The sequence below is a fragment of the Cololabis saira genome, chromosome 7, assembly GCF_033807715.1.
Source record: "Cololabis saira isolate AMF1-May2022 chromosome 7, fColSai1.1, whole genome shotgun sequence".
In the NCBI taxonomy this organism is placed as follows: domain Eukaryota; kingdom Metazoa; phylum Chordata; class Actinopteri; order Beloniformes; family Belonidae; genus Cololabis; species Cololabis saira.
The window spans coordinates 30,400,914-30,422,834 of record NC_084593.1 but is presented as its reverse complement, the minus strand read 5'-3'; the positions used below and the strand labels follow the sequence as shown (position 1 = coordinate 30,422,834).

General features: G+C 39.9%; 1 protein-coding gene across 1 annotated transcript; it reads left to right on the top strand.

Moving 5' to 3' along the window:
* Positions 1-654: 654 nt before the first annotated feature.
* mbnl3 (muscleblind-like splicing regulator 3) lies at positions 655-21,921 on the top strand. Its single transcript, XM_061725550.1, has 8 exons — positions 655-886; positions 7,525-8,522; positions 13,673-13,837; positions 15,061-15,264; positions 15,355-15,594; positions 15,939-16,089; positions 21,007-21,101; positions 21,788-21,921. The coding sequence occupies exons 2-8, from the start codon at positions 8,349-8,351 to the stop codon at positions 21,788-21,790; spliced, it is 1,032 nt and encodes a 343-aa protein (XP_061581534.1). The 5' UTR covers positions 655-886; positions 7,525-8,348; the 3' UTR covers positions 21,791-21,921.

Sequence of the window (21,921 nt, the reverse complement as noted above, 5' to 3'; positions counted from 1 at the left end):
GGGATGGCTCTTGTGGTGTTAGGGTATATAGGTTTAAACTATTAACAAAAAACACCTTCATTGTACTGCCACTTGAGTAAAAGTCTAAAATATTATTATTATTAATAATAATAATAATAATAATAATAATAATAATAATAATAATAATAATAATAATAAATATTTAACTGTTTTCATTTTATAATTTTCTTCCCAATAATTTGTTTTTCTTGTTTGAATTGTAACATATAAATCGTGAAGCCTTCACCTTTTATGGACCTATCCTCTATGACTGTCCTTGACTTTCAATGAAGTTTGACAAGGAAATTAAGATGTGTTTTTATATGATGTTGTACAGTAATTTTTTTAAACCAATATTTATTATTTTTGGTTTAGTATTTCGCCACCTCAGCTAAATTGTATTTAAGCCAACACCTGTCAGCTTGAAATTGGTTAATTGGTCTTTTTTTCTTTTTGCCAGGACATCTTGAATTATCGTTATTATTATTATTAGTTCTTGTATTGTGTCAGTCCGCCATCATCTGTTGATTTCGTCGTGACTGATTGCCCTGAAAGAAACGAAGCTCTCGGTCAACTCCTCCCTCCTCATATCGCCCTCCCTCTGATTTTTCCCTTTTTTTTCTTTCTAAATCTCTTATCTGCTGTGAGTGTAGTCAGTTTTGCCGCGGAGCAAAGCGTTTCAGCTCCCGTCTCTTCCCCCGCTGCTGTAAACACGTTTTTATGTCTCCTTCAGGCTCTTGTTTTTCTCTCGCCGACGCGGTTCCCGTTTTCCCTGCACTTGAACGCACCGCCGAGTGTCCTCCGCGACCAGAGGACGTCTTTGCGGAAAATATCGATCATCACTAATTTGAAAGAATACGTTTGTTCTCGTTTGGACTAAGACCAGGTGAGAGGCTGAGCTCGCGTGGTGCAGGTGACTTTGCAGCATTATTAATACAGTCCGCCGCATTGGAGCAGGTTTGGTGTAAGTTTTATTTGACATAATCCAGATCACATTTATTGAATGCGCTTCTTCTGCTCTTCCTCTTGGATGGGCGTGCAAAACTGCTTTAGTTTTTAAATATGTGCGTAATTGCGCTGTTGTTGAAAATTCAGTTGTTGACATTCACATATAGCAGGCATTAGAGAGGTCTGACAGCTATCTGTTGTGCTCAGACAGAAATAATATTTGGATCAGCTGTCATATTTTACCCGACATTATTGGGTTTGTTTCAGCACCATATAAGTCAAATCCCTTAAATACAGGTTCTGCACAGTTCCAGTGTTTATATGTTGTTTTGCTAGAAAGGAAAGTGTGAAAAAACGATTTCTAAGTGAAGTAAAGACAACCTCCAAGTTGCTTTATGGATATTTGGTTGCATTTCTGCAACATTTTCAATTCAATTCAGTTTGATTTCATCCAAGATATTTGTGTTAACGTCAATTCACTACAAAAGTCACCTGAAAGCCCTTTAACTAGAAAAAAAAAACAAGACAAAGCAAGCTCATCGCAATCCGATTCAGTCCAGTTTATAATGATGCCATTCAGATTCTGCTGACAGCTCCTCTGTAGGAGGTTGTGGAGTCTTGTCCTTGCTTGTCCTGTAAGGGGCCAGACACTCAGGCCACCATGGCATGCTTTGTTGTCAATACTTGCCTACAGTACATGTGCTGAATGCAGAAACCAATGAACATATCCCCACAATCTTGCCTTCTTCAATAATACAGCTAGTCAAGACAAGTTCATGCTGTCTGCAGGCTGTGGACTCTGTACCAGTCTTGCTAGTTTTTTTAAACTTCATATAAACATAGATAAACTGACACACACACACACACACACACACACACACACACACACACACACACACACACACACACACACACACACACACACAAGGGCATGCAGCCACATTTTTTACATAACATGTTTTCATTTTCTTCTCACACAGACACTTTTAACATTTAACAACTCAGTATCTTATAAAGTAACTTGGCAATACTGTAGCAGTAATGACATTTAAAAAATAAGTAATGGACAGTTTTCTCTCTTTTTTTAATACAGTGAACTTTCACTATCTCAAAAAAGGGATGTGAACCATCCACGTTAAAACGTGTGTTAACATGTAGTAACAGTTAGCCTCGGGGCCTAGACTTTGTTCGAATTTCAGATTCAAACTTTAGTTGCTGGCCAGTGATCCAAATGTTAGATTTTGCTTATATTGTCCTGTCTGATGAAATATGCTTGTTGTATGGTCGCCTGAATCGGAGCTGTGGTGCTCTAATGAGCTGAACAGATTACTGATACTTAACCTAATTACTTTGCTCCCTCTCTCCGGTCTGCAGGCTTTCACTCTGGTTGTGATTTATGGATTGTTCACCTTATGCTTTTAAATCAATCACCTGGGCATTGATGTTTTGCCTGTTTTTCACTTATCCTTGTCACTGCTCTTAAAAGAGTTGTTTGCTAGTGAACTGAAACAGGGAGATCGTTTGGATGGAGATTAGAGTTGTGTTTTCACAGCATTAGTATTTGTTGCACAACTACCTGTCCCACTAAAAATGGAAATCACCAAATATTTGGGAATAGGGTAACTCCACTCTGAGTGAAAAACTCCCACAGGAAACTCACAGATTCTCAAGTGAAACCAAAATTACACACAGATGTGAGCTTATATGTGTGTCCGACTGTACAAATAAATCTCTCCCCACTGACCCTCCGCAGATTGTTGGAAACTGAACTTTTGTTTCTTTGTATCAGTCTGCTTTATACATTTGAGTCACAACATTACTTATTCTGTAAGTTAATATGGAGCAAGTCTTAACATGACACTTGGATTGATCTCAATCCATGTAACTTTTCATTGTTTCCAGCACTTACAAACGATAGCTAGAATTTGTGTTTTTTTTTGTGTTTTTTTTTTAAACTGCAGACTGAACTTACGTCAGCATCTTTAAGCTTTTGTGTGCAGGAGATACGTGTCCTTTTTGTTGCCTTCAGGTAACCATCTCAGTCTCAGGTACTGTATTCCAGCTGCAACTTTTACTCCTTCAGCTTCCTTTATTACAGGATATATCACATTTGATACATAAAAATCAGAGACCTCTGCACCCCCCCAATTGTTTTATGCAATAATAAAAAAGTATTCATAATGACACAAAAATATGAACGAGAAATGGTTAAAGACAAAATGTGTGTTGTTTTTTAATTTCAATATATAATATACACTTTAAAGAACAGATTTTTCTCTGTATTATCTCATACATGTATGTTAGGCTTCACAGGGTTAAAGCCCACTGGTGAAGTCACAAATGTACCTCAAGAGATATATTTATCCATTTTTAATTTTTTATAACCTTTCTGATTTCTCTGTTTAAATGTGATATTAACCAACACTTACAAAGCTACATAAGATATACATAAGAGCCAAACAATTGCTTTTCCCCAAATGATCATTTGACTGCTGCAAGGGTACCTATAGTGTGAGGTGATAACGCGCAGGTCTGTCTGTCTGTCTGTCGAGGTGGCCCACTGCCTACACAGCAGCCATAATGCCGACGTCAGAGCTCAGCTGAAGGTTACGCTGCTGGAAGCCCTTTGGTACTCTGTTTTTGCTAAGGGACGCAGTGCGCTTGAGTGAGCTGCCGCTGCCCTCGCCGGTCCTCACCGGTCCTCCTCATGCCTCCCCCAGCCACTTTCCACCTACAAGTTGAGCCCCACCTACTGGCTGCTGGAGCCCCGCTCCTCCCTGCAGACAGCAGGAGCATGCAGGGGCAGCAGCATGGAGACTGTTACAGCTGGAAACACACTATTTATTCACCATGCTGCAGCTGAGCACACATACGTTTATGCTGCATCATAAGGTCGGACAGTTGGAAGTGGAAAAATGATTCAGTATTGAGGAGTTATTTCTTTATGGTTCTGGAACTAAATTATTCAGTTGATTAGCTAATGGATAAACCTGGGTTGGGGAATTGATCGAAATTGACATTCAGACCTATAGCTGACCTAATTTACCCTGTAGGAATTATTTCTTTCTTTCTAAAAAAAAGATTAATTCTGTTATTGCGATATAGTCATTCAGTAGCAGTAATTGAGGTGAAATGTTCTAATAATTGCAATATTGATCTGATGTCACCTCGCCCAGACCTCCTGTAGAAGCAGTGATTAATTGATGGATCATTTCTATTCTTTCAAAAGCAAAGTTGTTAAATGCTTTAAAAAAGGCATCACAGATATTAAGATTTTTTGTTTTCATTTATTTTGTTATATCAAAGAACCTTTCATTCACAATGCTGATATTGCTGTGGTGAGAGGGCTGAATGCTTGATAAATTCCCAGTCCCAGCCTCGAGGAGAACACAGCTGGACCAGTTATCTTGGTTCTTGCCGACGTTTCACCTCCCATCAAAAAGGTTTCTTCAGGTCTGACAGACTGCTGGGGAGTTTCATGCTTGTAAGTCCTTATTGAGACATCCAGTCTTGTGAGTCGTTGAAGTCACATGTTCATCACTGCTCTCTCTTTTCACTTCATGTCCATTTCCGTTATTGCACCTTGGCTGCTTAATCTTCTTGTATATTTTCAGTTCTCCTCTTGTTTAATTTCTCCCATGGTACAGTATAATACTGTCCTATTATCCTTTACTTATTTTTATTTATCTATTTATTTAAAAAAAATTTGATTGGATTGTGTTCTTTTGTTGAACCTTAAATAATGGGAAACTTAAGCTGAATTTTGAGGTAAACTTTTAAAAAGATGGCAATGCTCTTGGGTGGTTACATTACTTTATGAATATGCAGAAATGTTCCAAGGCATACATTGTAAACTATGCAATAATACAAATTATTGACAGGCAACTGCTTATTATTGATAATTATTGAATACATTTCGTGAAATTCAGTGTTACTGAAATTGCTGTTGCCTAGAATCCAAAGTATTTTGTTGATTGTCTGAGTTTTCCTCCATCACAAAATGAACTTGATCTTTTTACCTTTACTAAACATTTTGATGTCATGTTTAAGGGGTTGCCATTGGATCTCTGGACTCTTTTGCATCTTCTCAAATTTTAATCCTTAATTTGAAGACCAGATTCTACTAAAATGATTAGACCTTTTGTTTATTGCTGTTTAGTAAACACTAGTATGCTTACCTAACATTTGGAATATGAAAAAACATTTTATATCTGCTTAATAATGAGGTTGGTTTTATTTTAGCTCGAGATTTTACCAAGATGATCTTTACAATTAACTTAAAGGAGTAGTCAGTAGTTTAGATGTCATAAAATCACTGGAATAGCAGTATACGGTACCCTTGTAGATGTAGTGCCAGTGCGCAGTGAAAGTCTTTTTTTGTTTGTCATGATCATGCATTCATTGCTTTAATGGGATCACTCACTTATGAGTAACTAATTAATGAAGCTTACTCTTTGGCCTTTGAAATGTCAGGTCTACCAGTTTACTAACAACTCAAAGGGATTTTTGTCTGTCTGTTCATGAATATGTTGTAACAAACACATCCCTCAAGTGGGCAGGTCACATTAAACCTACTTAAACATTTTTCCATGGCATGATTTCTCTATTTTTAAACTGTCCCCATAGTTTTTATAGTATGCAAAAAAAGGCTCTAGAGGCCAAAGACAAATCTAACAAGGAAATGCCTGATTAAACCGTTGGTTTTCTTCTTTTTTTTTTTTTAAACGATGATGAAATTCCTAGAAAAGGTTTATCAGGAAGTGAAAGGCCCTTCCTATTTGTTTTCAAAGGTGCCGGTTGCAGTATAAACTAGGATGGCGTTGGAGATGAGCCAGTTTTGCTGTATGTCTTTCCAAGAGTGGTTGTAATGGCAGCTGTGCGCCATTTGGTGTTTGGTGTGGCGGGAGTGTGGAGAGGGAGCAAAGAGTGTTGTTGGGGAACATTTTGATGATGTGGATTGCATATTGCATTGTCAGGGTGTGCGTAAGCAAAGAATGTTGATGCGGAAGTGGACCTGAATGCTGGACAGGCAGAGCTGCAGGAGGAATGCTTGCCTTGTCCCCCTGAGAAAAGTTTGTATTGATCAGTAGGTAGGCTGGGTGGAGGAGGAGGCACAGACAAGCATAATGCTTATAAGAAGCAAAGCAGTTGTTGTATTTGCTCATCTCTTATTCCTGGCTCGATTATTTGGCTAGGACGTGTCTTTGTTCTTCTTTTTTTGAAGGTGGGTGTACCAGATCAGCTCCCACCCTTCCCTCTTCCCTCCTTCTCCCTCTCTGCTGCAGTGTTCTCCTTCTGGGCTGTGTATCTGCATGCCGTCATACACGCACACACACACACACACACACACACACACACACATACACGCACACACACACACACACACACTCGTTCCCTCAGAGTCTCCCCCCCATGGCTTCCGCCGTCTGTGTCTGCCACCATCAGACGTAGAGACTGATAATATCTCCTCCAACGCCCTCTTCTCCTCCTCTCATACACGTTCCCTATTGTTTATGAGTTTTTGCATGTTAGCGTGCTGCTCAAGGTTTTATACAGATCACTCTCTTTTTTCTGTTTTTTCCTAATTTCTGTTGATTTGTAGCTTCCTGTCTGCCTGCGTGCATCATGTTGGTTATTATCTGTATTCACTTAGTGTCTGGGTACGTCACTCTGCTCCCTCAGTGCAAGCTCCAACGGCGAGCTGCATGCATCCTCCTTGTATCATATTGCAGCGTCTCTGAACGAGGCACAACTTAGTCCTCGATATCTGTGGGAAGACAGAGCTGTTTGGAGTTAGCCCAGAGCTGTTGCACAGTTTGAATGCTAACATGTGGCTCAGCCATGACTGCCATGACTGTACTTGTAGCAGTGAAAGAAAAAAAACCCCAAGAGGAACAAGGACAGACTCTGTAAAGGGAGGAGCTGCGTTTAACATGCTCTCCCATTGATTGGTGACATGCCTTGCCTGCCTGTAAACCTCTTTCTTATTGGCTGTTTTTTGCATTGAGCAAAGCAGCTGCCGTTGGAGAGACCTGCCTCTTCCCTGTCTTTTCCTACTTCTTTCCTTCACATTAATAACTGTCGGGGAATCATCCGTGCTGAAGGTGCCAACCAGCACTACTTCAAGGACATCACTTTTTCACTGTTTATTGCAGCATGATTCATTTGCAGCTGGCCAGTTACTTTCTGGTGTGTGGAGCTCACAGGAGTTAAAGTGACGTCTCTGTCCTGCCTGCAATACCCCTCCATCCTCTCTCTCTCTCCCCCCCTCTCTCTCTCTCCCTCTCTCGCTCCTCTGTATCACTTAATCAAGGCATAGCTTGCCCTTTCCTGTTCATTGCTGTCTCCCTCCCTCCTGTATGCTCTGCTCTCCTATTTGTTTGCCCTCGCTTTTTTCTCTTTGGGTCTTTTGCTTCCACCCTCCTGCCGTCTGATTCTCATCACCCTCCATTAAAAGAAGCTCTGCACGAGGTTGTGGCTTTGCAGTAACATTTCGCAGTCAACAGGCTGCTGTTTTTGTAATGCTTATCTTTCTTTCTTTCTTTTTTTTTTCTTCTTTTTTTTTACAATCCACAGCAAAACAGCAAGCAAGGACGTGGAGCAGAGAGGTCACTGAGGAGGATGACAACACAGGAATAGAGAACAGTGTGGAGAGATGAGAAAGAGGCTGAAGTAAGAGGAGGAAGTGGAACTCCAAAGTGCCTAGGACGTGGTTTCGTCCAATGAGTCTGTTGGATTACAGTAGAACAGCAGGGCTCAGTGTTTGTTTGGCCTTGAGTGGAGGCTATATTCTCTCCTGACAGCTACAGTCATCCATCCCACGTTGCTGAGCTGCAGTCCCGACATACCCTGAGCTGAGCCACAGCCTTGTCTCGTCATTACGAGGACATCACAGTGTGAGGTTCTGCTGTTTTTACTCTACGGCAATCTTTTGTGTTTCTGACAGGCCACCCAAATACAGCCATAGAAGCACGACAGGGACTGGCCCGGCTCTGACCATGCTGACGTGAATGTAACAGAGTGAGAAGGTGTCAGCTTTTAAAGATAATCACACAGACATATCCAAGCAGACTATGGTGATGTTCTTTATTTAGTATATTTTTTTCTTTTCTCTTTTGAGACAGAGCCGGCCTCTGCTCACGGTAAAGTCCACTATCTTTACCCAGAGAAACTTCAGCTGCCACTTTTCCCAGGACGAGCTAATAAACATCCCCCTAAAATAAACCAACCAAACGGACTTGCTGCCTATTTGCACTAAGGACTTTTTTTTTTTTTTTTTCTTTTTGTCATATATCGTCATTGTTTTTCCAGGGACTTTTTTTGCTCGAATCACCATTAGTCACCAGACATTTTTCCATCTATCCGGGCCCGGCACTGCTCAGTGTTTGAGAGCGTCTCAGATGGCTGTCAGCATGACCATGGGACGAGACACCAAATGGCTGACCTTGGAAGTGTGTCGGGAGTTTCAGAGAGGCACCTGCTCACGGTCTGATGCCGAGTGTAAGTTTGCACATCCCTCCCGAAGCTGCCATGTGGAGAACGGTCGAGTCATCGCCTGCTTTGATTCTCTCAAGGTAACAAGACATGACACACATCAGTCACTGCTATATTACAGCTTGTTTGTTTGCACGTGCTCTTTGTGGTCATTGTCAGGCTAGGATGTGCCTCTTGGCACTCTTTAGTATTGTATATTATAGTTGTGTGTGTTACGAGCTGTTCCTAAAACCCTTATCTTTCAAATCAAATCCTGTATACATAGAATCATATAGAGTTAAATTAGGTTGTGTGTTTCACTTAAATAGTACCGTGATGGAAACCTTTCAGGCAATGTCAGCTGTTCGGTTGGCACTCCTTTTTTTTAACTTATAGCTTTGTTCTAATTATTTTTATATGCTTTTTCTGATTTGGATATGAAAAGTCATGAATATCATAGAAGGACTTTTAAATTCTTCACAATACAATATGAAAAAAATGTATGTTTTAACTCTGCCATGGAGTTAAACCAGAAATGAATGGTATGAACACAAGGTAGGTGATGTTTCTTGGTTGTGTTACGCTGTACATATCATGATACACAGCTGGCCAGTTATTTTCATCATCTCATGTTGTCAAAAATCTGATAAACTTCCTTCACCTCATGACTCCTAACTGAATTGTGCCATTATTGCTTTAACTCCAAAAAGAAGGATTTTTTTCTTTAGTTGATTCAGATTGAAATGGGAACACCTTTTTTGCTTCACTTTCATTTCACTATCTTCCAAAATTAAATCACTAAAACGGAAGTAGACACATGACTCCAGATTTTCACAATAAAAGCTCTGTTGCGAGCCAATTACTCGTGTTAAAATGAACATTAAAAATTCAAATTTGTCTTTGTTTATCTGATTTCTGATTTGAAATAAGTAAGAACTAATATGTGGATGACTCACTAAAATATTAGGAATATCCAAAACTGAATTTGCATACTGTGCTGCTCTTTATTTATTTCTTCAAACAACGCAAACTGGAAAATCCTTAGTTAAGCTTTGTTGTTTCAGTCTTTACTTACAGTTTGGTATTGCTGTATTGATATAAACTGATTTGAGAATTAAAGATTTAAGTGGAAAAATAATAGATAATGATACTACCCAAACATAGTTTTAAACAGGCAAGTTGACAAATGAGTCACGAACATAACTGACACAAATTAGGCATGTTTTCCTACTTATCAGGATATTTATTGTTTCCATTTGGCCCCCGTATTATTCCTCATAAAGCTGCTCTGCCGATGACCTGCTCCTTCACTGCTGATGTGGGCCAGTCGGTCGTGCTGCTTCAGCATCACTGCAGCTGCTCTCCTGACTCTCGTTCTCTCCCCTCCACTACGCCACCACATCAGCAGCACTACAACCACACACACACACACACACACACACACTAGAAAATCAGCCTGAGAAATGACGACGCTTCACTGTGTTTTAAAGGAACTTCAGCTATCATTGGTCATTTATAGTAAAATGGTAAATAGACTCTTGCTGTGTTGGTGTGTGGCTGTACATGTGGGAGATTTTGCGACAAAGCTTTCCTCCAGTGAAGAAGTTTGTCCCAGACAAGGGGCTTTCTGTCTGAGTGCAGCTGCTGTGTCTTCGTTTATTGAGTTAGAATTTATTATTCAGCCATTTTTCTGCGTAATGTCCTACAGAGCAGGGAGAGAGATAGAAAAGAGAGACGGAGAGAGGGGGGCCTAGCAACAGCACAGGAGTGCATACCGATTGGATAGTTTGATCTTCCTGAATGGCATGGCTGTTTTTAGCACAGAGCAACAGTCTGGCTTCGCACTGGTCACATCGAGGGGAGCAAGAGACGAGCTGTTTTTTCTGTTTGTTTTTTGTTTTTCACCAAAGGCATCAGGGAATCTAGAAAAGCTCAGAGGTCATTATAGTTTGAACGAGAATTGAGTTTGATGTCAGTTGAAGGTCAAAGCTGTTTCTTCATCAGGGGTGTAGCAGGACTGTAGTGCCAGCATAGTAAATTGTCAGTTGACAGAAAGCAAACGAAACACAGCTTTATCCCCAGTTTGACAGCATCACTCCTTCATTCTGCTCCCCACCCCCACCCCTCCACCGTTCTTTCCTCTGTTAATTTTATGGATTTATCTTCTAATGGCTTTCCTCCTCACCGTCCCTCCCATATCTGGCATCTTCAGGCCGGTCCAATCCAACCCTGTCATTCCACGCTTCTCCTCCATTGGCTCCGTCTGTCCGGCATGAATGTGCTGTGGAAAAGGGAAGAGGAGATCACCACTTAGTCCTTTTTACCTTGTTAACTGGAGTGCTGCTGTCATTTCAGATGATTAGTGTGAGCATCACATCTGCCCATCATCTTATGTTTCAACATACAGGAGATTCAATGGCAATGTCACCTTAGAAAGGAAATCATTGTATGGCTGAATCTTACAACATTGTGATTAATAGAACCACCTCATCAATCAATTCATTTACCCTTTCATGCGTGAATTATTACAGATTTTTGCTTCTAAAAAGATGCACATTGATTGTTTTTATTTATATTTTTATATAATTATTTAATATTTTTAAGGCACATTATCAATGTATCCACCCAATCATTTAAAATATAAACAAAAACAAACTCACACTGTATTTTTCCCATCAATTGCATTTATTCTTCGCTTGACAGAATTAAAAATTATCAAAAAATGTGACAACTGTTCAAAATGTTAATTATGAATGGAAGTACCGTACTTAGCCAGAACAACAACAAAATCAAATTTTCAAATGCCAATTTTGTTTAATACCAGGCATTACTTGGATGTTGGATGACTCTCTGAGGACTGACGTGGTTAATGTGAAACTAAACCATCAAACTCGTACCTGGCCACTACAGTCATCACTTTACATGAAAGGGACATTTTTATATAAAATATTGTTATTTTCTTCTCAGGAGATAACTGAAAACACAAAGAAAAAAATCTTAAAAAGACAAGTATTCAGAACCAGATATCATTTTGGATGGTTTTTGAACATTCTGACAAGTGCAAGAGAAACAATTCCTCTTTTTCACGAGAAACATGTATATTTTTGAACATATTTAAACTAAACCAAGAGTGTTCCTGCAGGTGATTTAACTTATTAGTTATACATGTATTTAGACATACTGACTTGTATCAAAAATATGGAACTGTTGATGTGATTATCATGTATGAGAAGGACCTCAAATTTGAGTAATCTGAGCCTTTAACTGAATGAAAACATCTGGTTTGTCCGATGTTAGATTTAACGCAACTCTAAAATGTGCACAAAAGTGTAGATCTGTAGATCAGAGAACATATTTATTAATGTCCTTGCTCTGTTTTCTGTATGAACAGGGACTTTCTCTGTGTTCTGTAGTGTGTTGCTATGGTTACCAAAGGGAGATTCCTGACCTCTCCTCAGCACCACTTTTCATTGGCTTCCTTTTCTATCTTAGATTTATTATCCTCTATAGCATTTTTTTTATACACCGTTCCATGTCCATGCAACATGAGCACAAATTCAGACAGTAAAACCATTTTTTGTTGAAGCATTAATAGTTGCTTTTCTTTTCTCTGTGGTATCAGGAGGGTTATACTCAGGGGACTCACTCTTCATTACTAACTCATCCCTAAACATGCAGCCTGCTGACGCAAAGCTTTTTCACATCGCCAATACGGTCACAGTGGGGGTGTGGGGTGTGTGTGTGTGTGTGGGGGGGGGGGGGGGGGGGGTGTACTATCCTGACCATGTTTCAAGGTGAATGCATGCTCTCGTGTGGGCTTTTTACATGTCCTATGTGTGGTTGTTGTAATGGCTGCTTGCAAAACAGACACTGCAATGTGTCCTATTGTCATAGGGTTCTCCTGCTACTAAACCCTCATTCTGTATTCATCTCAGCACATCATCCAAACACGTCAAATTATCTGTGTCTTGCAGCTTGCTAACCTAACGCTAGCATTTTTGTGTGTGGGTGTGTTGTTTGATGACAGCACATGGCTGATGCTCTGATGAGGGAGTTTACCAGGTTAACAGTTTGTGTGCAGAAGGAGACAGCTGGTGGTGGCCCAGGGAGTGGACATCAACACTGCAGTTTCTCCTCTGAATCTGCAGTCTTGATGTTTTGATGGCAAAGATCAAGGACACAGGTTTCGCAGCATTCTGTGACAAAGTGAATTGGCTTTAGATAAATGGCTCAAAATCCGATTTAATGTTTGTCAAGAGGCCAGAAATGTTTTGTAGAAAGGAGCATTGGCAATTACTTTTGATCAAAATGGTTTATGGCAATCCATTTTTTTTGTTATAAAGTCAAAATGTAGAACATAAAGAATTGAAAGGACTGATTAGTTTATTGGCAAATGTGGGAAAAAAATGAATGAAGTCATTTTTCAATCAGAATAAAAAATGCTCTTTACTTCCAGCCACTTTACAATGAATAGTATTGATTTTTATTGCAGTAAAACATGAACCTAACTCAGCTTATGAGTGAAACATAATTTTTATGCAATGAAACAGTAAACAAGGGATGTTAGTTTTCGATGAGTGCGGCAATCAGTCTTTGAATTGTTTTCTATCGTTCTTATCTAAAAAAAAAAAAACGTATTTTCCAGATGAAAGTACATCATTAGTTGCAAAGGTTTGTGAGAGTTGAACATATGTTTTCACTCTCTATCCTTATCACTTCCACCTGCCGCGCCACTACTGAAAAATCCAAAGCTGTTTCAAGTCTTATACCTGTCCTTAAACATGTCTTTGAATATCATTCATTATTGCTTTCCAATAAAATGTATACTTTGACTGAAACTAAACTGTCCAAGAATTTACATAAATAATTATATGTTTTTATATGAAACAGGATTTATGATATTCTGAGATAACACGTCTAGATTTCTTACAGACAAAGTAGCTTCAATAGTGGGTTTAGTAGGACTTTTATTTAAAATATAGTTATAAGACTTGTTATTTCATTTGTCCAGAAAATAAACTAGGTCTTTGATGTTCATTTAAACAGACAATGTGATTATATGATTGAGTCCATGGCCAAACTTGTGTCAGTTGCTGCAGTAATTGAATTTCTTAACTTTATTGTGGGGATTTCTGTAGTTGCTTGGGTCAAAACACCCACCTGGTTGACTCAGTTTCTCAGTCACAATATTTTTGCCTTTTGATAAGTGTCACACAGCTCACATCTGTCCTCTTTCCTGTCTCCTTTTCAGGGGCGCTGCACACGAGAGAACTGTAAATACCTGCACCCGCCTCCGCACCTGAAAACCCAGCTGGAGATAAATGGCAGAAATAACTTGATCCAGCAGAAGGCCGCTGCAGCCATGCTGGCTCAACAGATGCAGTTCATGCTGCCTGGAGCACAACTGCAGCCCATTGTGAGCAACCCCACACTAACTCTCACCTAATGCTCTGTATTTATTTAACAAACCCCACCCCCACCTCCCACTCACACACACACACTTATGTCCCCTAATTTAGATAGAATATTAGATAAAGAGGTGCTATATTAAATATTTGAAGTCTTATTTAGTTATAAAAATATTAAAAACATAGAATCTTTTCTGAAGCTAAGCAAAGAGGAAGGAAGGAAGGAAGGAAGGAAGGAAGGAAGGAAGGAAGGAAGGAAGGAAGGAAGGAAGGAAGGAAGGAAGGAAGGAAGGAAGGAAGGAAGGAAGGAAGGAAGGAAGGAAGGAAGGAAGGAAAGGAAGGAAAGGAGGAAGGAAGGGAGAAAAGAGGAAGGGAAGAAGGAAGGAAGGGAAAAAAGAAGGAAGGAAAGAAGCAAGGAAGGAAGGAAGGAAGGAAGGAAGGAAGGAAGGAAGGAAGGAAAGAAGGAAAGGAGAAAACAAGGAAAGGAGGAAGGAAGGGAGAAAAGAGGAAGGGAAGAAGGAAGGAGAGAGCAGGGGGAAAGAAGGAAGGAAGGAAGGAAGGAAGGAAGGAAGGAAGGAAGGAAGGAAGGAAGGAAGGAAGGAAGGAAGGAAGGAAGGAAGGAACGAAGGAAGGAAGGAAGGAAGGAAGGAAGGAAGGAAGGAAGGAAAGGAGAAAACAAGGAAAGGAGGAAGGAAGGGAGAAAAGAGGAAGGGAAGAAGGAAGGAGAGAGCAGGGGGAAAGAAGGAAGGAAGGGAAAAAAGAAGGAAGGAAGGAAGGGAAAAAAGAAGGAAGAAAGAAAGGAAGGAAGGAAGGAAATGAGCCTGAAAGAAAGAAAGAAAGAAAGAAAGAAAGAAAGAAAGAAAGAAAGAAAGAAAGAAAGAAAGAAAGAAAGAAAGAAAGAAAGAAAGAAAGAAAGATAAATTCCCGTTGATGACGTTTTTGTGTAACAAACATGGCGGATCTGAGAGCGAGATAGATTTATAGTTACAAAGATGGAGTTGAATTGGTATTTTTTTTATCGTCATTTTTATCGTTATCGGGATAAATGCCAGAAATTATCGTGATACATTTTTTTGTCCATACCGCCCATCTCTAAGCTGGAGGTAAATGTATTTGTTCTTATTGCTGTGCAAACCTGCAACACTGGTTATGTGGCCACCAAATCCTCTCCAGCCAAGATTCTGCCATTGTTTGTGTCTCTTGATTTAGTCTTTCTTTTCTTCTCTCTCAGACAACATTTCCAGTGACACCCTCCCTGGCAACGAGTCCCAGCATGGCATTCAGTCCATATCTAAGCCACGTGGGTCCAGGCATGGGCTTGATGCCTGAACTGCTGCCCACCGCTCCCCTGCTTGTTCCTGGGAGTCCCACAGGCCTGGCAGCCATGGGCAATGGCACCTCTGCACAAAAACATGCTCGTACAGACAAGCTGGAGGTATGTTGTCTGCAGTGACTGTGGTTCTATGTTTTGTAAAAGTATGATGAAAGATAAATCTCCACCAGCCTTCTTGTTGGGCCCCTTTAGGTTTGTCGAGAGTTCCAGCGTGGTAACTGCACACGGGGTGAGAGCGACTGCCGCTATGCTCACCCCCTGGAGGCTGGCATGGTGGACTGCAGTGAGAACTCTGTCATTGTCTGCATGGACTACATTAAAGGGCGCTGCAGCAGAGACAAGTGCAAGTACTTCCACCCCCCAGCTCACCTGCAGGCCAGGATCAAGGCTTCACAGCACCAAGCTAGTCAAAACACAGCGTCTGCATCCCTGGTGAGTCCTTCGTAATGCAACCCTGTGATCTAACACAGAGAGCTCTTTGTTTTTCCTACTAAAAATATACATTCATCAAGTGTTAAACATTATCACAAGATTGACACAAATGTTTTAGACATCTGCAAAAAGTTGAATGACTTATTTTGAATTTATATCACTTCAATTAGTGTTTGATACTTCAGTACCCTCTTGTGGTCATAAAAACATCTACATAACCTATACTTAAAATCTGTGAGCCCAAAATGTTTTTTGGTTTCATTTATGATATGTATATACTTTTGGCTAATTATAGGAGCATTAAAAGATACTATTCTTCTCTTTCCGATTGTCCTCCGGTACAGGGTCTGCCTCCAGGAGCCATGCAGCCGCTACCAAAGAGGTCAATCTTAGAGAAGAGCAACGGCAATGCAGCTGTCTTTAACCCTAGTGTGTTTCACTACCAGCAAGCCCTGGCTAACATGCAGCTCCAGCAGCCAGCCTTTATCCCCACTGGTGAGTATCTGTATAGATTAATAACACCTGTCCTGATCAACCAGACTTGAAGGAGGTGTTTTAGATCTATGAATCCTTGGTATCTAATCAAAAATACTCAGAAATTAGGTGAAAACATAACACTGTGGGATACCAAGAGTAACAGGTAGGGTGGTGAAAGTACTGTATACCATGCATGCTGTTTCTATTCATGGCTTTTCTTCAGATTTTACTTCCTCTATTGCACTGCACTTCTCTTCCTTCTACTCTCATGTTCCTCTGATTTGGACCATTCTGGTTTGGCATGTTCTTCAACAAGCTTAGGGGACACGTGTTGCATCAACAAACTTGCCAAAATGATGTGTGACAAAAAGCCAAGGCATCTGCACCCAAAAGCACGACGCAGATGAAGATGTTGCCTTTTTATGGATTTGTTGGTGGGACAGGCTGAGAACCTGTTCTGACTGGTGGAAAACGATTTTCTGGTGCTGTCCTCTGAGAAGAACGGGGAAGATATACTGCTGAAAATTGATTAATGAAACTCCAATAGGGAGTCCGGATAGTATGCACAAACACACACAAGTTTACTAATTTCCACAGCTAATGATTTTCAACCTTTCCTCTGTTGTTTTGAATTGTGGAAGCATTGTTCTTTCTTTCTACCGTTTTTATAATCATCACACTTTTTCATTCACACAACCTCTTCTTATTATAAATAAAGTCTCGCGAGAGGGGTGACACGATGAGGGAACACACAGGTAATGAGACAGAGGTGACAACTATCAATGCAGAAAAGAGGAACAAGAGGCAGACAGTGAACATAATAAAACACCGAACAGAGGTCTAAGAAAGAAGAGAACAGAAGAAAAAACAGAGATACTCAATACTACATTTTTTTTACTACAAATCAGGTTCAACGAAGGCAGGCTCTCTTTGGGAGATGAAAACCAGAGTCAGATAATTGACACCAGGGTGGAAATGATGAACTACATAATGTAGGTAAATGTAATTTCATCATTCTGCTCAAAGTTCTCGTCTCCTGGCGAACAGGTTCAGTGACTGGAAAAGTGTGATGAACATGAGAGTCATTGCAAAAAATAATAACAATGATACTGCAATTTAAACAAAAGACGAAAAGTTAAAAAAATAATTGGTCTTACACTTAATTAGTTCTTTAGTGTAAAACCATGCATCAGTTCCATCTTTGATGTGGCGCAGCTGCAGAAAAGCTCTCAAACTTTCAGCTTGATAAGTGTGATTTCTTTACACTGGTTCATGAAGTAATTCTTTTTGAACTTCATTGATTGATAAGTAACTGATACTGTGAAGACTGGCAACCTGTCTGGGATGTTCCCCACCTTTTATCTGGAACGGCTGATTGGCTCAAGCAGTTCCATGACTCTGGATTAAATGGATTGTGGAAAAATGAATTGAATGAATGAATAATAAATAATCTCACATATACTTATATACTGTACATTCTAATCTGTACTATATTGTTTTCCCATAGAATATCCACCTTTAAGGGTGGCCTGGTTGGTAGATTAGTACAAAGTAGCCTATAAGAACATACACGCGAATACATTTGTTGGTATTCTTCCATGAAAGAAAAGAGAATACAGCTCATTGAGAATAACAGAAATCGTTTGATGGCAGTGATTACCTCAAAATGTTGTGCAACAAAATAGTAAGTTTGTTTTCTTAGTGATTGTATGGAACCACAATTAAAAAGCAATGTCTAATTTTCATTTGTCAATTTTTTATAAATTATTATTAAGGTGGTCATGTTCAAGTTATTTCAATGAGTATAATGATATATCTTATAACCAAAATACATGATTTATTGATGACAGTTCAGTCACCAGACCACTCACCCACCCAGTATTTTTATGCAAGGAAGAGTAGATGTACCTACATTTAGTATGCAGTTTTTGTCTTAATTTATAGACACTTTTTGCAAGCATATTTATTCTGGCGCATAAACAAGCTGCAGGTAACAGTTTGTTTTTTTAGTGCTCCATCACTTACTAAAACATATTCCTCTGTGTGTTTGCACATTTATTCATAGCTGTATGGTCTTCTGTGTTGCTTGTGTTGGATGCACTCTCCTGGACATCCCTTTCTGAAAGAGACAGGGAAAAAAATGTGGTGCAAAGTGACAAGAAGAGAAAAACTCCAACCAAACTTGAAATTGCGATTTTTCTTGTGTTATTGGTGATTGAAAAGAGTTTTATTTTAAATTTGACAGGGAGATTATTGTGCCATGAAAATCTAATCACAAGATGCAAATATGGGCATGGTTGTGGCTTTGTATTTTATTCAATTTTAACTCAATGTATTTTATTGTTCATTTATATTGAGCAAATGAGGCCAAGCACAGGAAAGATGATAACAGCTAAACCTACAATTGCTTATTTTGACATCCTGGGTATTTTTTTTGTTTTTTTTATTTGTTCATTTTCTTGCAATAATGAGCTTATTCATCTTCAGGAACATACCATTACTTGTCTTAAATGTCATGAGAAAACAAGATTGTTGTCTTAAGACCACGAGTTAGCTGATAAGCACATAAGTGAAGAGGAATTGAAGCTATAAACTGCTAGTTTTATTTGCGGTTGTGTTGTGATAGCAGGCAGCTCATAGCTGACCAGGAATGTATGAGGTTGCCACCAATCTGTTCAGCGAGCTGCTCTAATAAATGAGATAAAGGTATAAACAACCCGTTATGACAAAACAACAATAATCCAGTGATTTCTTTATTACAGCATTGAATAATTGACAGCAGTTTTCAGTGTTTGTATATAAAGATGCTGCACTTTAGATCGTTACTGTTCTGTCAGCTACTGCACATTGAGAGATAGATTTTATTTTTGTTCTTGTCAGTGCCTGGATGGACTAGTGGAGGAACCCGTATCTCCTCAAACTCAGCCCATACGTGTCCCTGAACTCAGCCCATACCTGTCCCTGAACTCAGCCCATACCTGTCCCTGAACTCAGCCCACACCTGTCCCTGAACTCAGCCCACACCTGTCCCTGAACTCAGCCCATACCTGTCCCTAAACTCAGCCCATACCTGTCCCTGAACTCAGCCCATACCTGTCCCTGAACTCAGCCTATACCTGTCCCTGAACTCAGCCCATACCTGTCCCTAAACTCAGCCCATACCTGTCCCTGAACTCAGCCCATACCTGTCCCTGAACTCAGCCTATACCTGTCCCTGAACTCAGCCCATACCTGTCCCTGAACTCAGCCTATACCTGTCCCTGAACTCAGCCCATACCTGTCCCTGAACTCAGCCCATACCTGTGACTGAACTCAGCCCATACCTGTCCCTGAACTCAGCCCATACCTGTCCCTGAACTCAGCCCATACCTGTGACTGAACTCAGCCCATACCTGTCCCTGAACTCAGCCCATACCTGTCCCTGAACTCAGCCCATACCTGTCCCTGAACTCAGCCCATACCTGTCCCTGAACTCAGCCTATACCTGTCCCTGAACTCAGCCCATACCTGTCCCTGAACTCAGCCCATACCTGTCCCTGAACTCAGCCCATACCTGTCCCTGAACTCAGCCCATACCTGTCCCTGAACTCAGCCCTACCTGTCCCTGAACTCAGCCCATACCTGTCCCTGAACTCAGCCTATACCTGTCCCTGAACTCAGCCCATACCTGTCCCTGAACTCAGCCTATACCTGTGACTGAACACAAACACAAATCTAACGCCAGGCCAAATTATTACAGCTGTGATTTTCTTCAGGTCATTTGTAAACCCGGCACAGTATGATGAGCACTGGCATTCCTGAAACGTCAACAATGTTTCTGAAGTATAATTTATTTTTTCCATTAACTGCAGTGTAAAGAGTTTTAATTTGACACCACAGGTGAAAACGGCTGTATGGTGCACCAAGGGGACACATAAGATGCATAAGCCCTGCTTGTGGTATTTAGCATATTAACAGGAATTCAGGTTTCTCCAGCATATGTTTTGGCCTCAAATAGATTATAATGAGAAAGATATTTTAGTAATTATGAGCTTGCAAATATTTCAAGGATGCATTTGCTTCACAAAGTAAGGATGTAGTATTCAGGACTCAAGACTCTTAACTGCAACTTGAATGACCAATGCCTACCGCACCACAGCAGTGTTGAGATGTGTGCTTAAATGCTTTCTTTTTTAGGACATAAATGAATCTTCAAAAAGTAAGAAGATTAAATTAATCAAATGGTGAAAGAGCCTCCACCTTATCAACAGTTTCATGCTGTTGAGATTGAAGTTGAATATTATATTTTTATATCAAAGAGTTTGTAAATGTATTTCATGAAAACTATGATTCAGTTTTTTAATGTGATTGGATGTCCTTATTGATAAAGAGATGGAGAGAGAGAGAGAGAGAGAGACACAACTCTGACTATGATAAAACTCCACAAACTACACAACAGCCTAATGAACAGTATAACTATTAGGTGAACTAAATAATATAAAACTTCTGTTAGATAGAAATGGTCCTGTATTTAACTGGCAACACTTCTACCTTAATAACGCTGTGTGATTACTAAAACCTATTTTTCCTTTTATGAATCATTTGCTCCTCTTCCATGACATACTCAGCTCATTGAATACAATTATCAGATAATCCAGTCTGATTAGATTGTATGATTGTGTTGCTTGTTTGTTTACCTACCATTTGTTGTTGAAAAATGCATTTTCTTTTATTTTGTAACTGGTTAGCTAATTAAAACATGTAATTTGCTTTCTCTTGTTTTGTTTGCATGTATTTTGATACCTGTTTAAATTCATCCTGGCAATATCACTTGACTTGTGCCATGACTTTTTAATTCTACACATTTTACCATGGTAACCATATCATCCCTGTCCCTCCCTCCTCCCCGCCCACATCCTCGCCCTCTGTCTTTTGTCTGACTCGCCTGAATTAAAGTTCCCATGATGCACGGTGGAAACACCTCCTCTGTTTCGTCGGCCTCGACCCCAGTCACCAATGTTCCTTTCGCTGAATCTGCTGCCTCCAATCAGGTTTGCTCTTTCATTTCAGTTCTCTTTTATTTCAGCTGTTGCTCCTGTTCATTGTCCTTTTTTCTCTTTGGTTTAAAGAGGCACCTGCTTATAGTGAATCATGTTCACTTTTCATCTGTTGTCACTTTTTAGTTTGCTGTTGCATTAGCAAATAAAAGCAATTAATTATGAAAAAAGTCTTAGGGGAAAAAAACTGTTTTCATTTGTATGTCGTGGTTTGGTATTTAGACATATCATGTCTGTCTCAATCTTGGATTTTGCTCTGTACAGATCTCATTCAGTATGAGATCTGCAAACCAGCTTTAATTTTTCAAATAATGATTTGAATCATTATGTTCACACATCAGTTTATCAGTAACTTGTCTCACTTTCTCCTCTCTTTCCATCCGTCTTGGTTTGTGAACTCTCAAAGAAGGCATTTTATTCACACATTGAGACACAAAATTAGCTCCTGCTCATATTTATTCTTTATGAGGACTTGGGCACTGGCCGAGGTCCATGACATATAAAAATAAATACAAAAGAGACTCTGTTTTTTCAAATAAAAAAAAGAAAGAAGAACCCACATAGACAACCTCAGTTCCAGTTTGACCAGGCCACAATTTTCCAAATCATATTGTCATAAAAATTAACGTGCTCTCAATTGTGGTTTTTCCCTACTCTCTCTCCACATCTTTCTCTTGCAGTAGATCCCTCAGAACTTTTGACCTCTGATCCAGTGGAGCTCCAGTGTGTTCCTGTGGAAACTCATTTTTGTCCCGTCCCCAAACTGCTGGTGGCGGCTCCAGTGGCACTAAACTCAGTAAGCCTTTCCCGAAAC

Bases quoted from the DNA above. Each gene is read 5' to 3' on its own strand.
- mbnl3 (XM_061725550.1), top strand. From the start codon at position 8,349: ATGGCTGTCAGCATGACCATGGGACGAGACACCAAATGGCTGACCTTG. The intron at 8,523-13,672 runs GTAACAAGACAT...TCTCCTTTTCAG, and splicing joins CCTGCTTTGATTCTCTCAAG to GGGCGCTGCACACGAGAGAA. The intron at 15,595-15,938 runs GTGAGTCCTTCG...CCTCCGGTACAG, and splicing joins ACACAGCGTCTGCATCCCTG to GGTCTGCCTCCAGGAGCCAT.